The sequence below is a fragment of the Rhineura floridana genome, chromosome 1 (assembly GCF_030035675.1).
Source record: "Rhineura floridana isolate rRhiFlo1 chromosome 1, rRhiFlo1.hap2, whole genome shotgun sequence".
Lineage (NCBI taxonomy): Eukaryota > Metazoa > Chordata > Lepidosauria > Squamata > Rhineuridae > Rhineura > Rhineura floridana.
The window spans coordinates 47,839,205-47,861,093 of NC_084480.1; the positions used below are offsets into that span (position 1 = coordinate 47,839,205).

Genomic DNA, 21,889 nt, shown 5'->3' on the forward strand with positions numbered 1-21,889 from the left:
AAAGATATTAGAACAGATAATAAAAGAGTCCATTGCAACTATCTAGATGACAATGCTGTGATTAGTAGGAGCCAGCATGGGTTTGTCAAGAAAAAATCCTGTCAAACTAATCTCATCTCTTTTTTTGATCGGGTCACTAGCTTAGTAGATGGTGGAAATGCTGTAGATGTCATCTATCTAGATTTCAGCAAAGCGTTTGACAGAGTCCCCTACGACCTTTTGATTAGCAAACTGGTCAAATGCGGACTAGATGGAAATACTGTCAGGTGGATTCACAACTGGTTGGAAAACCGTACTCAAAGAGTGGTCGTCGGTGGCTCTGCTCCGGACTGGAAGGAGGTTTCGAGTGGAGTGTCACAGGGTTCTGTCCTGGGGCCGATACTCTTCAACATTTTTATCAATGACTTAGATGACGGGGTGGAGGGAAGCCTTATGAAGTTTGCGGATGATACGAAACTGGGAGGGATAGCTAACACAATGGAAGACACGAATAAAATCCAAAGGGACCTGGATAGACTAGAAAATTGGGCTGAAATTAATAAAATGAAATTCAATAAAGACAAATGCAAGATTCTGCATTTAGGCCACAAAAACAAAATGCACGGGTACAGGATGGGAAATACCCGGCTTAGCAGTAGTGCGTGTGAGAAGGACCTTGGAATTGTAGTGGATCGCAAGTTGAACATGACCCAGCAGTGTGATGCTGCGGCAAAAAAGGCAAACGCGGTTTGGGGCTGCATAAACAGAGCTATAGTTTCCAGGTCGAGGGAAGTAATAGTCCCACTATATTCTGCATTAGTCAGGCCTCATCTGGAATACTGCGTTCAGTTCTGGGCGCCTCATTTTAAGAAAGATATAGACAAGTTAGAGCGGGTTCAGAAGAGGGCGACGAGGATGATAGCCGGTATGGAGAACAAGTCTTATGAGGAAAGGTTGAAGGAACTTGGCATGTTCAGTCTGGTGAAGAGAAGACTGAGGGGTGACATGATTGCACTCTTTAAGTACCTGAAGGGCTGTCACATAGAGGAGGGTACAGATTTGTTCTCTGCTGCCCCAGAGGGTAGGACTAGGTCTAATGGTTTTAAGTTGCAGGAGCATAGATTCAGATTGGACATTAGAAGGAACTTCTTGACAGTAAGGGCAGTTTGGCAATGGATCCCCTTCGCTGGATGTCTTCAAGCAGAGTCTGGACAGCTATCTGCGGGAGATGCTCTAGCTGTGGATTTCCTGCTGTGAGCAGGGGGTTGGATCGATGGCCTACAAGCCCCCTTCCAACTCTATGATTCTCTGATTCTATCAATATTCATTTCAGTTTGGACCATATTCAGTTTGGACCATAAATGGTGTCTATCTACTGAATTGAAGGCTGCGGCCAGATCCACAAAGGCCACAAAAAGATGTTTGGTAGGACCAGCTATACTCTGTCTGGCAAGAGCGTATAATGTTAAACAATGGTCGATAGTACTTTGGCCTTTTCTAAGGCCCGCCTGTTCTGGGTAAATAATGGAGTTCGCTGCTTCCCATTCCTCAAGTTTTTGAAGAAGGTATTTGCCATATAGCTTGGAACTGATGTCTAGGAGGCTAATTGGTCTATAGTTGTTTGGGTCCTGTTTGTCCCTTTTTATAAATAGGGGCGACTATGCTTAGCTTCCAACCCTCCATTCAACATTAGGCATACTCCATGTAGACCCACTGAAAAGGATTTCAATGGGTCTACTCTGGGTATGGCTCAGATATTTCCTTTTATAATGACAGATTTTCTGTTCCACATGATTGCTATCTGTGAACATCTCTCTATAAAAAAGTCTAGTTAACATTTTTCTTGAAAAAATAATTGATCAGTTCAATAGTCTTTCATCTCTCTATAGCCTTTCATCATCATATTGGTTGGGAAGTTGTTCATTTATTTGGGAAAGAGTAAGTTATTTTCTCTTCTCCTTCTCCATGCAGATTTATGGAGTGATATCCAGTGTTGGTCGTACTCAGGGTAGACACATAGAAATAAATGAAATTATGTTAACTAAGCCCATTGATTTCAGTGGGTCTACTCTGCATATGAATAACACTGGATATCACCCATAAACTGGGTGTATCACTGTCCTATTGGGCATTTCCTCCGAAATGAAAATTATGGTATATTTTTAATGGTAGGTAGCTAGAAAAGATGCAAAACTCATAGGCTGCTATCTATTGTCTCATAAGCAGACTTCCCCTTCCTTTATTCTCCCCTGCCCACACACAGAAATCTATTCCAGAGGATTGGGAGGGGAAATCTACACCAACAAGTGTCCCTTCTGTCAGTGGATGGACACCACTGGATTTCATTTATGGTCAGTTAATAACTTTTTTAGGGCTATCCCAAATGTCTCCAAGCAATGAAAACTCAAAAGCCTGCTCATTACTTTATGACATTTTAGATGGTCCTAATAAATGTATTGCCCTGCTATAGTCTGTAAACATCTCTTGATATGGAGTCATTTTAAATATGCATAGTCTTTGTGACTTTTTGTACCTGCTCTGGCTTGATTGCAGATGGCAAGAATTGCACTCTGCGTTCCAAGAATTGCACTATGGCTTTGTCTATTCATGTTGTTTTTCCATGCCATGATGAACAGTTCTGTTTGCCTTTTAAGCATTGAAATGTGTGGAATTGATTATTGCATTATTGGAAATGAATCCCAGTGCCTTTTCTCGATTATAGTGTTTCATTTAACTTAAAGTAAATTAATACTTTTTCATTGTGTATATATATGTATAAAACTTAACAATTAATTCTAGTTATTAACATATTGTACTTGCCAATTTGAATTGTTAAAAAAACATTCAATTGTACAGACATAAAGGAGTTCTTCTAAATTTACCATTTTCATTCATTGTCACTGTCCCACAAAGATACAATGGCCTGGTTTGCATGTTACAGTAAGCCAAACTATGGCTTAGCAGGACCGCAGCAATGTGCAGGTTCCCAAAGAGGAGCTTGTAGCTGCTTCGGCCCTTCCTTGGCTTTTTTTTTTTGCTCCCATGCCATGCTGAGCTAAATCAAGGTTTGAGTTAGCATATTGTCTGAACCTAGGCTTGTGGTTGGTGGTAGCACGTCTGTGAGTAAAAATCCATCAAGGGAGAAAACAAAGCTGGATAGCTGTGTGTAATTGTTCAATCTTTTAAAACATTTGCTGTGTTCAAAACTTTGTAGCATCTGATAATTCACTGATCATACATGTAGTAGTAGTCATTCAAATTGTAACATATAACTTTTCCTATTGTTGGATCACATTTGTATATGTTAAAGGCTGCTGTAGGGGGCAAGGGGAAATCTAGGTGGCCCTGGGTTGGAAACTTGCAGTCTTTCCATGGGTACTTTCAAATCTTCACATGGTGTAGAGGTTAGAATGTTCAGCTAGGACCTGGGTTCAAATCCCCACGCAGCCATGAAGTTCACTGGGTGACATTGTGCCAGTCATTGCCTCTCAGCCTAACCTACCACACAGGGTTGTTGTGGGGATTAAATGAGGAGGGGGAGAACCATGTTTGTATGCTACCTTGAGCTCCTTGGAGAAAGGGTGAGATATAAATACAATAAATAACTTATTACATGTGGATGTATGCATGTATAGGAAGATTAATTCTGTTTTGTAGTTTCAGCAGTATACAAAAGGCTTGCTGATCCACAGTATCCAGAATGATTTCTGAAACTGAGCCACCTTAAACACAAAATAAAGCTCTCATTTGGCTGGAAAAACCCAATGCATTGGGTTGCCCAGGTCTCTAAAACTGACTGCTAGTGGTCCCTAATAATTTGACAGTGTTCTGTCCCTGAATAGGACTAGCTGTTGGCAATTAAAAATATTTTCCTAGGCCTGCTATCAATCAATTTGCAGCCCTCCAGTGCTTAGGTTTGCTAGGGAATTGGTATTCTCAGAGTTCTGTCTCATTTGCATGGTTTTTTGAATGCTCCGAAGTGAGCATTCTAAAAATCAGCTTGATTTGTTGTTACTTCAGCTCAATCTCCTTCTTTCAGGGAGTCAGAATTATTTTATTTATTTATTCATTCATTCATTCATTAGATATATATCCCACCCTTCCTCCCAGTAGAGCTCAAGGCGGCAGTTATTATTTTGAAGCATATACTTACACTGACTATTTGGACATGATTATTCTTCCCAAATTTAAAATAAATTTTGGAAATGGTTGTTTGACCTTTGGAAAGGACTCTGAAGGTTTGATGCAGAACTAATGAAATAGTTTATCGAACTTTATATCTATTCTGGCAGGCATTAATCTGGTTAGTTTTAGATGTAAATTTTATCTACTGCTCTGTTTTCGTCTTTAATTGGTTTTTAATATGATGTTTAAATGAAGTTTTGCTTAGTTTAATTGTTAGCTATCTTGGGCATCTATTGGATGCAATGTCATATTAATGCTTAAATAAAATATTTCATATAGGACTAAAACGTAGGAATATTAAGCATGTAGAAATGAATTGGAAGTTTTAAAAAGCCAGGAAGATTTTTGCTTCCCATGATTTGAAGCTATCTTTTGATCAGTTTTTCCACATCCCAATGTATCATGTCTTTTAGAGCTCAAGTAGTTAATAACTATAGTTAATAACTATAGATTCCTATTTTGATAAAAGTATGATTTACAGCAAAAAGTTGCCATATACCCAGCCTCTGTTCCTTGTAGGTCTCATGTTCCTGTTCAGGTCTCATGGGGATGGGGGAGGGAATTCAGGAGGAAGGGGGGAATTCTTTTTCCCCACCCATTCCTGAAGTGGTATAGTCTGTGCTAAAGAATCGGGTGATGCTGGAAAAGAATAAATAAATACATTTTTTCATTCCATTTATGAATCGTGTCCTATGAAATATCTCAAAGCAATTTAGCAATAAAATACACAAGCATTTTAATAGTTATTTAGCTTGGATTAGGGACCTGGAGAGTAGTAGATGGACAAGGAGTCCTTTTCCATTTACTTCTCTCCTGAAACATCCCTGTATAGCACGGGGGTGTGTGTGTTGGAAGTACAATCCTTCCAGGATGCTTCCTATAGTCTGTTAAGAGTTTGAACAGGCTAATTCCGTTCCTGCTGCCCAAACAGTACCTCAGCAACATTCTATCTGGAAGCTAACAAATTCTTGTCAGGTTTTAGATTTTTTTTAAAAAAAATCTTAACTTACAAATGAATATATTTGTGCACATCTTGGAGCTCCCCAGAATATATAGATACCTCTCCCTTATTTTGGGGTGGTCCTATTTTGCTTCCCCTTATTCTGAGTGGAGACCAGAATTTGTAGGTTCACCAGCTGAACCTGCGGAACACCCCCTGGGCTTCTACTGGGAGGAAGGGTGCGATATACATAAAATAAATAAAATAAACACCCCTCATAAAAGTCATTCCAGAAAACCATTGGAATTCACCATTCTGTGGGGCAGACTCTCAAATTTGGTTGTCCACCCTTGCAGAGGTTATAGAAAGCCTGACGGTCAACTCTGATAGTGATCTGTTTGATGAAGCTGGTGTCTCTTTCTGTGCTTATGATTGTGTGAAGCTATTTTCATAAAAGTAAATGCAGTATTATCAGCAGTATTGATTTAAGGAACCCCAAAACTATTGTACGATGGTGAAGCAGGATTAATGTGAAATATTAAGAGAAGTGTATATTGAAATGTCAGTTATACATTTGATAGACTTCTATTGGTTTTGGAGCACTATATGCATTAAATGTTTCTTTGCAAGACATGGAGATCACATAGTTGAGCCTCTACTAATTGTGCTGTTTGCCCAGGTGAAACATGATATCTATTCAGAATAAACTATACTCATTAGTGTACATTTTAGTTATATGTACAGTTTTTTATTGTGGTACTTGGGTTTCATAGTCGTGAATACTTTTGACAAGCATATGAGATGAAAGAGAAAGAAGGCATGGATTAAGGGATAGCGTCTGTCTGTGTGGAAGAAAATAGTTAAGTCTAGGCCACAGCACCTGAACATTAAAATCTTTGTCCAAAGTCGTTGTTGTTGTTGTTATCCTACAACAGATAGTTCTTGTGAACAATCAGCTTCTTCAGGATGAGGACTGTAGACTTGCCTTGTTTTAAAAGGCAGCTCAGATTTATCAGAAGACAAACTGTGTATGTTAGTCTAGAGTTTGTACGTGGTGATGTGACGTAACTACCTAAAATTTATTATCAAGTGTGTCAGATCTTCTGCTTCTGACTTGGTATTCTTATGATTGTCTCTAGTAGATCTGATCTGATTATTTTGAGCACTTCTTCCCTTAGGAATTAGCATTTCATTTTTAGATTTATTTAGTGTTGGCATTAAATCAACAGTTTTCTTCTAAGATTCCTCAATGTCTTGCAAGCCCTATATATGGTCTGCATCAGAAATGTTTTACTCTGTGTTGGTACTTTTGATTGAAACCACTAAACATTGCATATTGGCAAACATATATATTGTCTATATTTTTGTGGACAAGTATTTTAATTAGATCTGGAACAAACTTGGTGATTCTCGTAGTCATACTCAAAATAGACTCACTGAAATCAATGGACTTAAGTAACTTTGAGTTTAGTAGGTCTACTCTGAGTTTTACTTTAATTCACTATCATTCTAGTAAAGTTATATACAAATGTTATACAAATATGGTGCCACAGAAGTATATGCACATTGTTTTGGAGCTTGTTTGATTTTATAAATATGTATTTATTTTTCTCTAGTGGACCAACTACATTCATGGATGGCAGGACCGGTGGGTGGTCTTGAAGAACAACACACTAAGTTACTACAAGTCTGAAGATGAAACAGAGTATGGATGCAGGGGCTCAATCTGTCTGAGTAAGGCTGTCATTACAGTAAGTGCTAACATTTCTTTACACCAGTACTTTAGATATATTTATTATTGTCTATAAAAGTGAATATGGTAAAAACAGAGTAAGCTTTCATTTTAATCTTGTGTCAGAAGAGTAGGGTTTGGAAAGACTTGTATAATATTTCTAATTGCTTACAGCAAGAATAGAAAATGTTTCTTGCAGCATTTGAAATTGCTTTACAGTGTATGCTTCTGAGATGCATAGCAATTGGGGTGTGTATCAGATTGGGACAAATCCTGACTTGAAGTAGGATGCCTCAGAGGACTTTGGGGTTTGTTAGAGGTGAAGTGGGAGCTATATGAGGCAGCAGGAGTCAAGACAGGGACCCATGAAGGATTTTATGGGGCCTTGACAATCCAGACATAAAAGAATTCTGCAGACAAGCGTATGCAAAAAATGAAATTAATGTCTTTAAGTTTACCATATAAAAATTAACACTAGGGTGGGGTGATGGAGAAGGAAGAGCTGAACTATAATTGTAGGGAGTGATTTTGATACTGTCAAAAGGAAAAATATTAAGACATTTTAAGATTTTCCAATAGCTAATGGAGGGAAACAGAACAGACTTAGATGGACTCTGAGCTGAATCAGGCAACCTACAAAGTGCCTTGGACTCAGGGGGATGTTTTCTAAAGCACCAAATTGGGGTCTGAGTCTCGTGTTGTGACTGGTGTACACCCCTAATAGCAATGTCACAATAATTCTCAAAATATATTAATTAGTCAGGTCCAAAAATACAATGGGCTCCTACTGGGAGGAAGGGTGGGATATAAATGTAGTTGTTGTTGATGATGGTGGTGGTGATAATTGCACCTTGCTTGTAGCCAGTTTCTTGTTTTATTTGGTGAAGCAGTTCCCACTGCTAAAAGAAACAAGGTGCTGTTTCAAAAGTGCCTTGCCTCCCTGGCAGGGGAAACACTGTACCAAAAAACAAACAAGCTCCAGCTGTACATGTGGTTCTCTCACATGCATATCAAGTCTCTTGAGCCTGGCCTGGACAAGGCTAAATCTTTTTTATCCCCATGATACATTTTAAGAAACGTCGTAAAGCCACCTGAAGCCTGATTCATACATTACTTGGAGCAGCATGAGAGCTTCTTTGGGTGCTCCCATGCAGATCTGTTGATATATCTGGAAGCAGTCATGTGATTACTTGATATACTAGTGTTGTCTTGCCTGGGAGACAACAGTGCTAGCATAGGGGACAACTGTGTTTCTGGCCCTTTACCTACAATTACTCCTTTAATTGGTTGTCATATCAGAGCAATCATTCAATATAAGCTCCTTGTAATAAAAAGAATAGGGCATAATGTAGTGATACTCAATTTTGCTACAAGTCTCCCATGTTGTTTCAATTGAATCATAAGACAAAGACAAGATACTGTGAAAACAATATAGCCCTTTTATGATTTTAAAGAATATGGGCTGTTCATCAAGAAGTATGCTTAATATAATTGGCTGCTGTTGTGATGAAGATTTGAGCTCCTTTTTCTTTTTGAAAGGTAGGCATGAACTTTTACAAACTATTTGTAACAGTTACCTTGATGCTTAAACTTTGTTATATACATTTTAGCTTTTCATTATTTCAAAACCATTTGTGAAAATGGGCACTTTAGTCAGATATGGAGAGAGAGAATCAGTATTAGATGCTAAACAATAGCTTCGCAAATGTTCCTTTATGAATACATCTGCAAAGTTGTAAGTTTACAATTTGTAATGAAAAGTAGGTAAGAGATTACACAATGACATCGAGGAAGAATGCTGCTTTGAGAGCTTACTCTTGAATTGTCGCTTGTGAAATGGAGGAGGAGGAGGATTTTGACTGAACTTTTCACTAGACCAAGGGTTCCCAGATTGAGGTCTGTGAGCTTCATTCAGGTGGTCCACAGAATGGCCTCATTAAATATTCATATTTATTTTTAATTGTACTTTATTGCTTCTTTTATTTCTTATATTGTAGCGGTACAGATCATGAACTGGTAATATCGAAAACCAGAGCAAAGCTAAAGAACAACAAAGCAATCATAATGCCAAAATAAAATTTAAATAACATCCCAGAAGAATATAAAGATTAAATAAGGAACAGATTTGAGGCTTTAAACAGAGAACCAGAAGAACTGTGGAGTGAAGTCAGAGCCATTATCAGGGAAGAATGCAAAAAGACCTCTAGTTAAAAAGAGAGAAAGACCTCAATGAATGACTGAAGTAACTCTTCAAATGGTTAAAGAGAGAAGGAAAGCAAAAGGAGATAGAAACACAGTTAGAACCCTAAATGCAACTATACAGCGACTAGTACATAGGAACAAAGAGAACTATTACAATTGTTATTGTATAGAAATTGAAGAGGTCAACAAAAAGGGTAGAACACAACAGCCCTATTCCAAGAGATTACAGAAATGAAAGGTAAATTTAAACCAAGGGTAGGGTGTTGAATAATCAACAGGGGAACACACTGACTGACCGAGATGAAATAAAAGGAAGATGGAAGCAATACACCTCAGAATAAACCTCCCCCCTGGGATAAAGACCAAAGAAATTATGAAATTTTAAAAGGGGTAGGCCTAGAAGTAGGCATTGTGAGAGCAGGGGCACAGGATATCAATTCAGAAGGGCAAAATTACCACAGGCCAAACCAAAAGTGCCAAAGACACTTGAAGAGACACACTGCTTATAAGTCCCTGTACGCTAATGCTAGAAGCCTCCGAACCAAGATGGGAGAACTGAAGTGCTTGATCTTATAGGAGAGCATTGATTTAATGAGCATAACGGAGACCTGGTGGAATGGAGAAAACCAGTGGGATACGATTATCCCTGGATATAAACTATATCGGAAGGACAGGGAAGGACGTATTGGGGCGGTGTCGCTCTATATGTGAAAGAAGGCATTGAATCCAGCAAGCTCGAAACCCCAAAAGAGGCGGACTCCTCCACAGAATTGTTGTCGGTGGTGATACCAAGCCCCAGGATGAATTTAATACTGGGAACCATCTATCGTTCCCCTGATCAAAATGCTCAGGGAGACCTGGAGATGAGATATGAAATTGAGGAAGCATCGGTCATGGAACCGACCAGAGGGACGGCAACCCTGGACTTAATCCTCAGTGGGGACTGGGACCTGGTGCGAGATGTAAGTGTCGTTGAACCGATTGGGAGCAGTGACCATAGTGCCATTAAATTAAACATACATGTAAATGGCAATTGCCAAAAAAATCCAACATAGTCACATTTGACTTCAAAAGAAGAAACTTCACAAAAATGAGGGGATTGGTAAAAAGAAAGCTGAAAAACAAAGTCCAGAGGGTAACATCACTCAAAAATACTTGGAAGTTGTTTAAAAACACTATATTAGAAGCTCAACTGGAGTGCATACCGCAGATCGGAAAGGTACCACCAGGGCCAAGAAGATGCCAGCATGGTTAACGAGCAAAGTCAAGGAAGCTCTTAGAGGCAAAAAGTCTTCCTTCAGAAAATGGAAGTCTTGTCCGAATGAAGAAAATAAAAAGATCACAAACTGGCAAAAGAAATGCGAGAAGACAATAACGGATGCTAAAAAAAATTTGAGGAGCACATTGCTAAGAACATAAAAACCAACAACAAAAAAATTCTATAAATACATTCAAAGCAGGAGACCATCTAGGGAGGCGATTGGACCCTTGGATGATAAGGGAGTCAAAGGTGTACTAAAGAACGATAAGGAGATTGCAAAGAAGCTAAATGAATTTTTTGCATCTGTCTTCACAGTGGAAGATATAGGGCAGATCCCTGAACCTGAACTAACATTTGCAGGAAGGGATTCTGAGGAACTGAGACAAATAGTGGTAACGAGAGAGGAAGTTCTAGGCTTAACGGACAATATAAAAACTGACAAATCACCGGGCCCGGATGGCATCCACCTGAGAGTTCTCAAAGAACTGAAATGTGAAATTGCTGATCTGCTAACTAAAATATGTAACTTGTCCCTCAGGTCCTCCTCTGTGCCTGAGGACTGGAAAGTGGCAAATGTAACACCAATCTTCAAAAAGGGATCCAGAGGGGATCCCAGAAATTACAGGGCAGTTAGCTTAACTTCTGTCCCTGGAAAACTGGTAGAAAGTATTATTAAAGCTAGATTAACTAAGCACATAGAAGAACAAGCCTTGCTGAAGCAGAGCCAGCATGGCTTCTGCAAGAGAAAGTCCTGTCTCAGTAACCTATTAGAATTCTTTGAGAGTGTCAACAAGCATATAGATAGAGGTGATCCAGTGGACATAGTGTGCTTAGGCTTTCAAAAAGCGTTTGACAAGGTACCTCACCAAAGACTTCTGAGGAAGCTTAGCAGTCATGGAATAAGAGGAGAGGTCCTCTTATGGATAAGGAATTGGTTAATTATTATTATTATTGAATTTATTAGTCGCCCATCTGGCTGGTTCACCAGCCACTCTGGGTGACGTACAGAATAAAAACAATACATTAAACATTAAAATTTAAAAACAACAGTAAAAGCCTAGGCCATCCCAAAAGCCTTCCTGAAGAGCCATGTCTTCAGGGTCTGGCGGAAGCTCATCAGAGAAGGGGCATGTCGGAGATCATTTGTGAGAGAATTCCAAAGGGTGGGGGCCACTATTGAAAAAGCCCTCTCTCTGGTCCTCACCAGTCTGGCCATTTTAACCGGTGGGATCAAGAGAAGGTCTTCTGAGGCTGATCTTGTTGAGCGGCATCCCTGACGATGCTGGAGGCGCTCCTTCAGATAGATTGGTCCAAAACCGTATAGGGTTTTAAAGGTCAGAGCCAACACCTTGAATTGGTTTCAGTAAGCAACCGGTAGCCAGTGCAGCTCCTTTAATACAGGAGTGATCTGATCTTGTTGGCGGCTACCTTTAATCAGATGAGCCGCCGCATTCTGTACCAGCTGCAACTTCTGGACCGTTTTCAAGGGTAACTCCACGTAGAGCACATTACAGTAGTCTAGGCGAGAGGTGACCAGTGCATGTACTACTGGTGGGAGCAGATGATTGGGGAGGTAGGGGCGCAGCCGCCGTATCAGATGAAGTTGATACAGCGCCGTCCGGCTCACAGCCGAGACTTGAGGCTCCATGGACAGCTGGGAGTCAAGAATGACCCCCAGGCTGCGGACCTGGTCTTTCAGGGGCAACTGTACCCCATTAAGCACAAGGTCCACATCCCCCAACCTTCCCTTGTCACCCACAAACAATACCTCGGTCTTGTCCGGGTTCAGCTTCAGCCTATTCCCTCCCATCCAGCCACTCACCGCCTCCAGACATTTGGACATGGTTTCAACAGCCAATCTTGGTGAAGATTTAAATGAGAGATAGAGCTGCATGTCATCCGCATATTGATGACACTGCAGCTCAAATCTGATGATTGCCCCCAGCGGCTTTATATAGATGTTATACAGCATCGGTGAGAGGATGGAACCCTGTGGCACCCCACAAGTGAGACGCCAGGGATCCGAAACCTCCTCCTCCAATGCTATTCTTTGGTACCTACCCGAGAGGAAGGAACGGAACCACTGCCATACAGTGCCCCCGATACCCAACCCCCTCAGGCGGTCCAAGAGGATAACATGGTCAACGGTATCAAAAGCCGCTGAGAGGTCGAAAGCAGAGAGCAGACAGTAGGACTAAATGGACAGTTCTCCCAGTGGAGGGCTATAGAAAGTGGAGTCCCTCAAGGATCGGTATTGGGACCTGTACTTTTCAACTTGTTCATTAATGATCTAGAACTAGGAATGAGCAGTGAAGTGGCCAAGTTTGCTGACGACACTAAATGATTCAGGGTTGTTAAAACAAAAAGGGATTGCGAAGAGCTCCAAAAAGACCTCTCCAAACTGAGTGAATGGGCAGAAAAATGGCAAATGCAATTCAATATAAACAAGTGTAAAATTATATTGGAGCAAACAATCTTAATTTCACATAGACGCTCATGGGGTCTGAACTGGCAGTGACCGACCAGGAGAGAGACCTTGGGGTTGTAGTGGACAGCACGATGAAAATGTCGACCCAGTGTGCGGCAGCTGTGAAAAAGGCAAATTCCATGCCAGGGATTATTAGAGAAGGTATTGAAAATAAAACAGCCAATATGATAATGCCGTTGTATAAATCTTTGGTGCAGCCGCATTTGGAATACTGTGTACAGTTCTGGTCACCTCATCTCAAAAAAGGATATTATAGAGTTGGAAAAGGTTCAGAAGAGGGCAACCAGAATGATCAAGAGGATGAAGCAACTCCCTTATAAGGAAAGGTTGCAGCATTTGGGGGTTTTTACTTTAGAGAAAAGGCGGGTCAGAGGAGACATGATAGAAGTGTATAAAATTATGCCTGGCATTGAGAAAGTGGATAGAGAAAAGGTTTTCTCCCTCTCTCATAATACTAGAACTCATGGACATTCAAAGAAGCTGAATGTTGGAAGATTCAGGACAGACAAAAGGAAGTACTTCTTTACTCAGTGCATAGTTAAAGTATGGAATTTGCACCCACAAGACGCAGTAATGGCCACCAGCTTGGACGGCTTTAAAAGATTAGACATATTCATGGAGGACAGGGCTATCAATGGCTACTAGTCATGATGGCTGTGCTCTGCCATCCTAGTCAGAGGCAGCATGCTTCTGAAAACCGTTGCCGGAAGCCTCAGGAGGGGAGAGTGTTCTTGTGCTCGGGTCCTGCTTGCAGGCTTCCCCCAGGCACCTGGTTGGCCACTGTGAGAACAGGATGCTGGACTAGATGGGTCACTGGCCTGATCCAGCAGGCTCTTCTTATGTTCTTACAGTGAAGAACTCTATAAAAGAGATGCAAAGATGACAGATTAATTCACGGAGGAACCATATGATGAAGAACCAGAAATTCTAGAATGTGAGGTGAAAGCTGCTATTGTAATATTTGGAAGAAACAAATCAGTAGGAACAGATGGCATACCAATAGAGTTGCTACAAGCTACTGAGACTGAATCTGTCAAAAGTTTGACAAAAATTTGTCAAGAAATATGGAAAACTATACAATGGCCCACAGACTGGAAATATGGAAAACTATGCAATGGCCCACAGACTGGCCCACAGATATACATCCCAATTCCAAACAAAGGGGATCCCAGGGAATGCAGTAATTATCAAACTATTGCCTTCGTATCCCATGCAAGTAAGGTAATGCTCAAGATTCTACAACGCTCTTGCCATATATGGAGTGAGAAATGGCATATGTCCAAGCTGGATTTAGAAAGTGAAGAGGTACCAGAGATCGCAAACATACATTGGATAATGGAATGGAGCAAGGAATTTCAGAAGAAAATCACCCTGTGCTTTATAGATTACAGCAAAGTCTTTGACTGTGTAGATCATGAAAAACTATGGAATGGTTTAAAAGAACTGGGGGTGCCACAGCATCTGGTTGTCCTGATGCACAACCTATACTCTGTAAGGACAGAATATGGAGAAACCCATTGGTTCCCCATTGGAAAGGGTGTGAGACAGGGGTGTATTTTATCACCCTATTTATTTAATCTATATGCAGGACATACCATATGGAAAGCAGGACTGGAGCAAGATGAAGGAGGTGTGAAAATTGGAGGGAGAAATATCAATAATTTAAGATATGCAGACAATACCATACTACTAGCAGAAACCAGTAATGATTTGAAACAAATGCTGATGAAAGTTAAAGAGGGAAGCACAAAAGCAGGACTACAGCTGAACGTCAAGAAGACTAAAATAATGACAACAGAAGATTTGTATAACTTTAAAGTTGACAATGAGGACATTGAACTTGTCAAGGATTATGAATACCTTGGCACAGTCATTAACCAAAATGGAGACAATAGTCAAGAAATTAGAAGGCTAGGACTGGGGAGGGCAGCTGTGAGAGAACTAGAAAAGATCCTCAAATGCAAAGATGTATCACTGAACACTAAAGTCAGTATCATTCAGACCAGGTATTCCCGATCTCTATGTATGGATGTGAAAGTTGGACAGTGAAGAAAGTGGATAAGAGAAAAATCAGCTCATTTGAAATGTGGTGTTGGAGGAGAGCTTTGCGCATAACATGGACTGCAAAAAAGACAAATAACTGGGTCTTAGAACAAATTAAACCAGGACTATCATTAGAAGCTAAAATGATGAAACTGAGGTTATCATACTTTGGACACATCATGAGAAGACATGATTCACTAGAAAAGACAGTAATGCTGGGAAAAACAGAAGGGAGTAGAAAGAGAAGAAGACCAAACAAGAGATGGATTAATTCCATAAAGGAAGCCACAGACCTGAACTTACAAGATCTGTACAGGGTGGTTTATAAAAGATGCTATTGGAGGTCGCTGATTCATAGGTTCACCATAAGTTGTAGTCGACTTGAATGAATCTAACAATGGAATGCAAATTGTAATACAATAAAAATACAATTAAAGAACTAAAAGCAGCAATGAAAATTGTACAGCAACTAGCATAATGCTTGACAATTGCTACAATGGCTACTAGCTGTGATGGCTGTGCTCTGCCACCCTAGTCAGAGGCAGCATGCTTCTGAAAACCAGTTGCTGGAAGCCTCAGGAGGGGAGAGTGTTCTTGCACTCGGGTCCTGCTTGCGGGCTTCCCCCAGGCACCTGGTTGGCCACTGTGAGAACAGGATGCTGGACTAGATGGGCCACTGGCCTGATCCAGCAGGCTCTTCTTATGTTCTTATGTTCTTAAACTAGTGTTTAAACATACTGTCATTCCTGTAACTTTGAAGCACTCACAAAGCTCTTGTGAAACTACCTGACTGATGTGAACATTGTAACCTAGCATGCCCCTTTGGAGACATTATAAATACTTGTGAACAAATGTACTGTTTTTTATTCCCTTTCCATAACCTGATTGTGTTTTGATTATTTAGAGGTCTTGGCAACTATTGTTTGGGAATCATGATGGAACCTGAGAGGAAGTGTTAGGTGAGCACTGTATCTTCTGTAGAACAACACTGCACATTTCGGTATAGCAAGGGCACAATGCCTGTGAAGCAGTTGCTTTGAAAGGTTTTGAAGGAAAAATATAACTTGTAATTCTAAACTCACTAACACTTTTGAATTTTTTAAAAATGAGTAGTACCTTTTAACTTCCATCTGTTCTACTAAGATGTACTATGACAAAATTTGTGTAGCAGCTGAATCTCTGAGAATAATTTGTTGGCAGTGATATGCCCTCCAGCATTTTACAGGTGAACATAGGGATCCTCCAGTGCATGAGTGGGTGGTACAAAGCAGAGTTCAACAGTGCAGTAACAGTGTGTAGTGGTGGCTTGGTTCCAGTAGAAGAGCTTCCACTTGAACGAGACAGGGTGGGCTTCTAATTCTTTTTGATCCCTCTTAACCAATGCTTAGTGAAGGACTGCCCCCTTCATTTATATTTTTCATCTGGTAAAGGAGGTTACATGACTGCAGGAGCATTGTTAGGTACTTAAGAGGATCAAGGCACAGGCCTATAACACAGATTTGCCTAAAATGTGAGTATGTTAATTTATATGTATAGATGCAAGTTTAGATGGACTTTCAGAGGGGAGAAAAACCAATTCATGATAGCCATTGTAGTCAACAATTAAACCTAATTATAATGAAAGTTCATCCCATATCTTTTCAAAGAACTGTATGTACACTGTGAAAGCCGTGCCCCTGAAGTTTTGTGATAGGATTCTTCGTTCATTATTTTTATCCTTTGAATTTCTTTGTTCCTTGAGTTTGTTTGACCTGATTAATTGAGCTAATAAGAATATTAGCAGAAATGGAACTTCTAGAACCAGTTTTGGATGTGTATACTCTACATTTTTTAATATTCGAAGAAGAAACTATCAGGAAAGTAGGAGCAGTTAATCAAATCTAGACATTATTTTAGGTCCAATTAATAAAGGTGGGATATTTATTCATTTGGTTATATTGGTTTTACATTTCAGTTGCTAAACAAAATAATTAATCTGGAAAATAACCCTAAATTTCTATTATCAAAAGACTAGGGAGTTCATTAAATGTCAAACAGTGTTGCCAGCTAAAATAGTTCTAGGTGTGAAAACTCAAGGAGCAAAACTGACGTTAATTTCAAGCCAAGACTTGCAGGGCTTTCCTAAGTTTGCTGAAGTGTTTTGTAGCCATATTAGAACTTGGCGTGAGAAAGAAGCTAATACTAGCATGTACATTTTTGCTGTACAAGGTTGGAAGCTCCTCTTGGTGTGTTTTCAGGCACACTGTATTTCTTACTAGGCTTGTTTTAGTTACAATTTTGTCATAAAGTTAACCTTCCAGTTGACTGGATTTTCTTAAGTCTTGACTATGAGAATACTAAGCATCAAAATACTGATGTTTTTGTCTGTCCTGTCAGCTTGACATCTGGTATGCTTTGGCTTACTGAAATGTATACTACAAACATGGTTAAAACTAAACTGCTAATACAGAGTATTCCCACTTCGTTGTAATTGTGTTGCCTTATGTGAATGTGTAGTGTTTGTTCATTGTAGAGGAGTGGTGGTGATGGAGGCTGGCTTGTGTTTATACTGCTTGACTTTTTCTTTTCGTTCAGTGTTTGGGTTTCCCAATTCTTCCCCCAATTCTCTTTGAGAGATCTATGATGTGTGTTGTAGTTCTCTGTTTCACTTTCCTGTGGAAGATGGGAACCTGTTGCACTTTTGTGTATAACCCCCTGCATGACTAACAAGCATCTGCATGACCTACCATTCATAAGAAACCTGTTTGGAAAAATCTCCATTCAGATTTTTCTTTCTCTTTTTTCTTTTGCAGTATGCACAGGTTTCTCATGCACTTTGTCTGAAAAACTATTTTAAATTATTGGCTAGTCAAGATCTTCCATTTCTGTCTAAACAAAAAGTTGTGTATGTGAAGAAAGTGCTTTGGAATAGATTTTGATATTTTGAGTCACCCTCCCTCTTTAAGTATACAAGATGAATCATGGGGCTGGTTCACATGTCATGGTTAAATCATATTTTAGCACCATGTACACCAGATGGATTGAGCCTACCTCCCCTTCTCCTGTGCAGTTAGGAAAAGGGGTTTGGAGGCTTTTGCTTCTACTTGTAGTTAACTGTAGCTTGTTGTGTCATGTGGACTGAAAAACGTTGGTTAACATTAACTTTGGTTGGTTCAAGCCAACTTAAAATTGTTAGTTTAAATAAGCCAACTTCAAAAATAACTGTAGCCAATGTTGGCCACAGTTTCAGGTCAGGACAGCACAGAACACTGTGATAATCAGCAGAAGCAAAAACTTCTGAACTCCAACATATAAGAGTGGAAGGGAAGAATCCATGAGTCTATTGCATGTTCCAGCTTATGCATACCACATTAAACCTTCCAGTGGTGGCCCCTTTATGGTGGAACTTGCTCCTCGTGGAAGTGCGCCTGACCAAAACTGGTGACATTGAGACATCAGCTGAAGACTTGTTTTCCAAGGCTTTTGAGACATAAATGTTATGAAACTGCCGCAGTTTTGAATCTATATTTGTTTGTTAGTGATTTTAGTGATGTATTCTTAGATGTGTAACTTTTGTATGTATTGTGTTTTGTATACTGTGCTAGGCTGCCACATGAGGAACAATATAAAAATCATCATGGCTTAGCATGATATGCTAAGGCAGCTATAGTCTGTAAAATCCAGTTATAAAGTTTCAGTTATAGCATTACCTTTTTTTTTAGATCTGACCAAACTGGTATCTCTTTTTTTACTATTTAATGCTGACAGAACCATGTTTTATAGGCCTTTAAACATTCTGTGATTTATAGGGTTTCCAAACTCTAAAACTGGCCTACAAAAAAATTCTTTGGGAACCATCTTGCAGGCAGAAAAGTAAAGTTAAACTAGTCAGTTATGTGTAGAGGCTTGTGAAATATCCTCTGAAGAGCAGCCGTAATTACATTTAAATGTGAAGTAAAACTCTGACAGTGTGCCTGCTCTGTTTATTGCTGGTTCAACAGGAAATTAGTGATTAATTGCCTGGAATAATCCTTTTCCCCACAACATTGGTAAACCACCATGCAAAACTACCAGCTTCTAAAGAATTCAGTATCTGACAGTATCAGAAGTGGCAGAACAACTAGGCAAAAAGCAGTGCAATTATGTATCCCTTGGGTGAGATGAAATCTTGGAGCCTTCAACTGGTAAACTTAACAGTTGTCTCTCAAAGTAGTATTGAGCAACAAGATTAGTGCGCCAACTGTGCCCGTTCCTTGAGCCGTCTGATCTGGCCATGGTGACACATGCCTTAGTTACATCCCGTTTAGATTACTGTAACATTCTCTATGTGGGGCTGCCTCTGAAGACTGTTCGGAAACTTCAGTTGGTGCAACATGCTGCAGCCATTATGTTAACTGGGGCTGGTTAGAGGGACCATACGACTCCCCTGTTACAAAAGCTCCACTGGTTGCCAGTCTGTTTACGGACACAAGTCAAAGTGCTGGTGATGACCTATAAAACCCTATACGGCTTAGGTCCATGCTATTTGTCAGACTGTATCTCCCTATATGAGCCTGCCCGGGCCCTGAGATCCTCAGGAGAGGCCCTTCTCTCAATACCCACGTCCTCACAAGCACGACTAGTGGGGATGCAAGATAGGGCCTTTTCGGCGGCTGCCCCGAGGCTTTGGAATTCCCTTCCTAGGGAGGCAAGAATGGCCCCCTCCTTGCAGTCCTTCTGTCGGCAAGCAAATACTTTTTTATTCCAACAAGCCTTTGGAACTAAAGGCTGTTAAGGACAGGGCTTGAAGGGTGCTACTATTGTCTAATTGTATTTTTTTAAACTGAGTTTGAATTATTTTAATTGTATGTATGAATGGTTTTAATACTGTAAATAGTTTAATTCTATTTTAATCTAGACTTTTGTATGTTTTTAATTATATGTGTTCTTTTATCTGGAAGTGAGTTCTAGTTTTGGAAAAAGAGCAGGGTAAAAATAATTATAATAAATATATAAATAAAATAAATATTTAACTGAGCATTGGGCGTATATATTCCTAGTAGCCTCAATCTTGATTTAGTAGTAACTGACAATGGTGGCATAAAAACATCTAATAAACTTCCAGAAAAGGAAGAGGCAAGGCTGCATGAATTAGCAAGTCATGCTGTATTCACCCTCAAATAGGATGGAATCTAAATAGTAAGTTTCAAGTAACAACGTGATGGTGGGCTTTGCTGTGTTTTTTTAAAGCTTTTTAGGGGGATGTTGTGATTTTGTTTTTCTCTTTGGCTTTGATAGTAATTCACAGGTAATTACACATTTTTTATTTGCTGTCTAAATGCTCGCTCTCTTGTGTTTGTGTAGATTAAGATTTGCAAACACAAACAAATTCTGCCTTTACAGCCTAGCAACTCATCCTTGAGAGATGCATTCAGGAAAACCTAAGGCAGTCTACAGATTAGGGTTGTCGGGTCTCCATTTTTAATCCAGAGACTCTAGTTTTTGGGAGTCCTCTCCCGGTTTCTGTGTGAGTCACCCCGATCTCCGGACTCTTAGCTTTCCTTTTAAAAAAAGTTTCTAGGTTGTCTGGTTCAAGAGATATATACCAAAAAGTCAGGGGCCCCCTTCATAACTTCTGTTAGTACCGGCTGTTCTAATCCCCACCCTTTAGGTTTTAGACAATAAATGAAGTCAGGGTTGTGATTGACAAGGGATTTGTTGACCTCCAGGCAATAGCTAAAATCCATTGCAAGTTTTGAAAACAGTTTCCTTTTCCTTCTTGTCTGCACATCAGGAATTCAGTAAATTTATAGCTTTCAGCAGCATCAAAATACTTTCTCTGTGCTGGAGAAGATCACAGCAGGATCTTGGTAGGAATACAAGTAAACAATTTCAGTTATAATTCTAATAAAAGTGTACATGCAAGGTTTTTTTAATTGTTAAAAATAGCATATTACACATTTTATCTTTCAAATAATTTTTGTACAGAAATGTTAAGAAGTTAATGCTGTAGCTTATGATGCCATTACAAGGTGTTAAACTTTTCGAATTATAAGGAATCAAACAATTTTCCTAGGGTGTTGAAGAGGGCAGTTTATTGGTCTAACACATAGTCTGTTTTTGAAAACCTTCCCAATATAAAGCTTTAATCATATACTCACTTTTCTGGGCTGCAGTGCTAATCCCACATACCTGGGAGTAAACCCCATTGAATTTAGCAGGACTTACTTTTGAGTAAACATGGGAAGGATTGTGCTGTAAATCAGTGGGACTTTGAGTAAACATAGCAAAGGATTGCTAAAATGTTTGTAGCAGGTGCCAAAAAGAGGACAATGAAGGCACCTGCCTAATGTCAATAGGCAGAGAGTTCCAAAGTGTAGGTACTGCCACACTAAAGCATTGATTTCTTACAAGAGCAGAACAAGTACTGTCTGGCACCCGTAACATGGAAAGCACATCTTGAACTTGGCCTGGTAGCAAATCCGCAACAAGTGCAAATGTCAGAACAAAGGTATTGTGTGATGATAGGGTCTCACTCATGTCAGCAATCATGCCACAGCATTCTGCACTAACTATAGCCCTGGGTCAGGTTGTGCTGCATGGGGATTTCTGTAACCTTGGCTGACTGGCTGCCAGGTTTTTCAGTTGCGGTTTTTGGTTAGGAACCCTGACTGGTTATGGGATGCTGATTTTCTGCCTTACTCATAGAAATCTTGTTGTGGTTGGTATGGCATTGCATTGAGGAAATATCACTCTTTTGTTTTTCTTTTCTATTTGCGTTTCATTTATCTCTGATGTCATTCCCTTACATCTATAGAAGCAACAACAGTTCAACCCCTTCAAACCCACTGATGATGTACCTTGTTGTTTGCATGACGGTTTGTTTCTTGTCCAATAGAGGTAAAAAAAAATTAACATACTGGGAAGTGTGGCTTCAATTGATACTGCCTGTGAAAATAGACCAAACCATGTGTGTTTTCTCTCTGTCAATTATTACTCAATGGAATTGGGTTGGCTGTCAAACCATATCTACTCAGAAGTAAGTCCTGTTGAGTTCTATGAGGCTTAGACCCTTAGTAAGTGTGTTTAGAGTTGCAGCCT

The 21,889-nt window shown here is 39.8% G+C and overlaps 1 protein-coding gene across 2 annotated transcripts in view; it reads left to right on the forward strand.

Moving 5' to 3' along the window:
- The window catches only part of CERT1 (ceramide transporter 1), a 144,659-nt gene that overhangs the window by 6,214 nt on the left and 116,556 nt on the right, over positions 1–21,889 (forward strand). For both annotated transcript variants that reach the window (XM_061620535.1, XM_061620527.1), the window contains exon 2: positions 6,721–6,855. In XM_061620535.1, the coding sequence (XP_061476519.1) occupies positions 6,721–6,855 (135 nt within the window). The remainder of the gene's footprint in view (positions 1–6,720; positions 6,856–21,889) is intronic.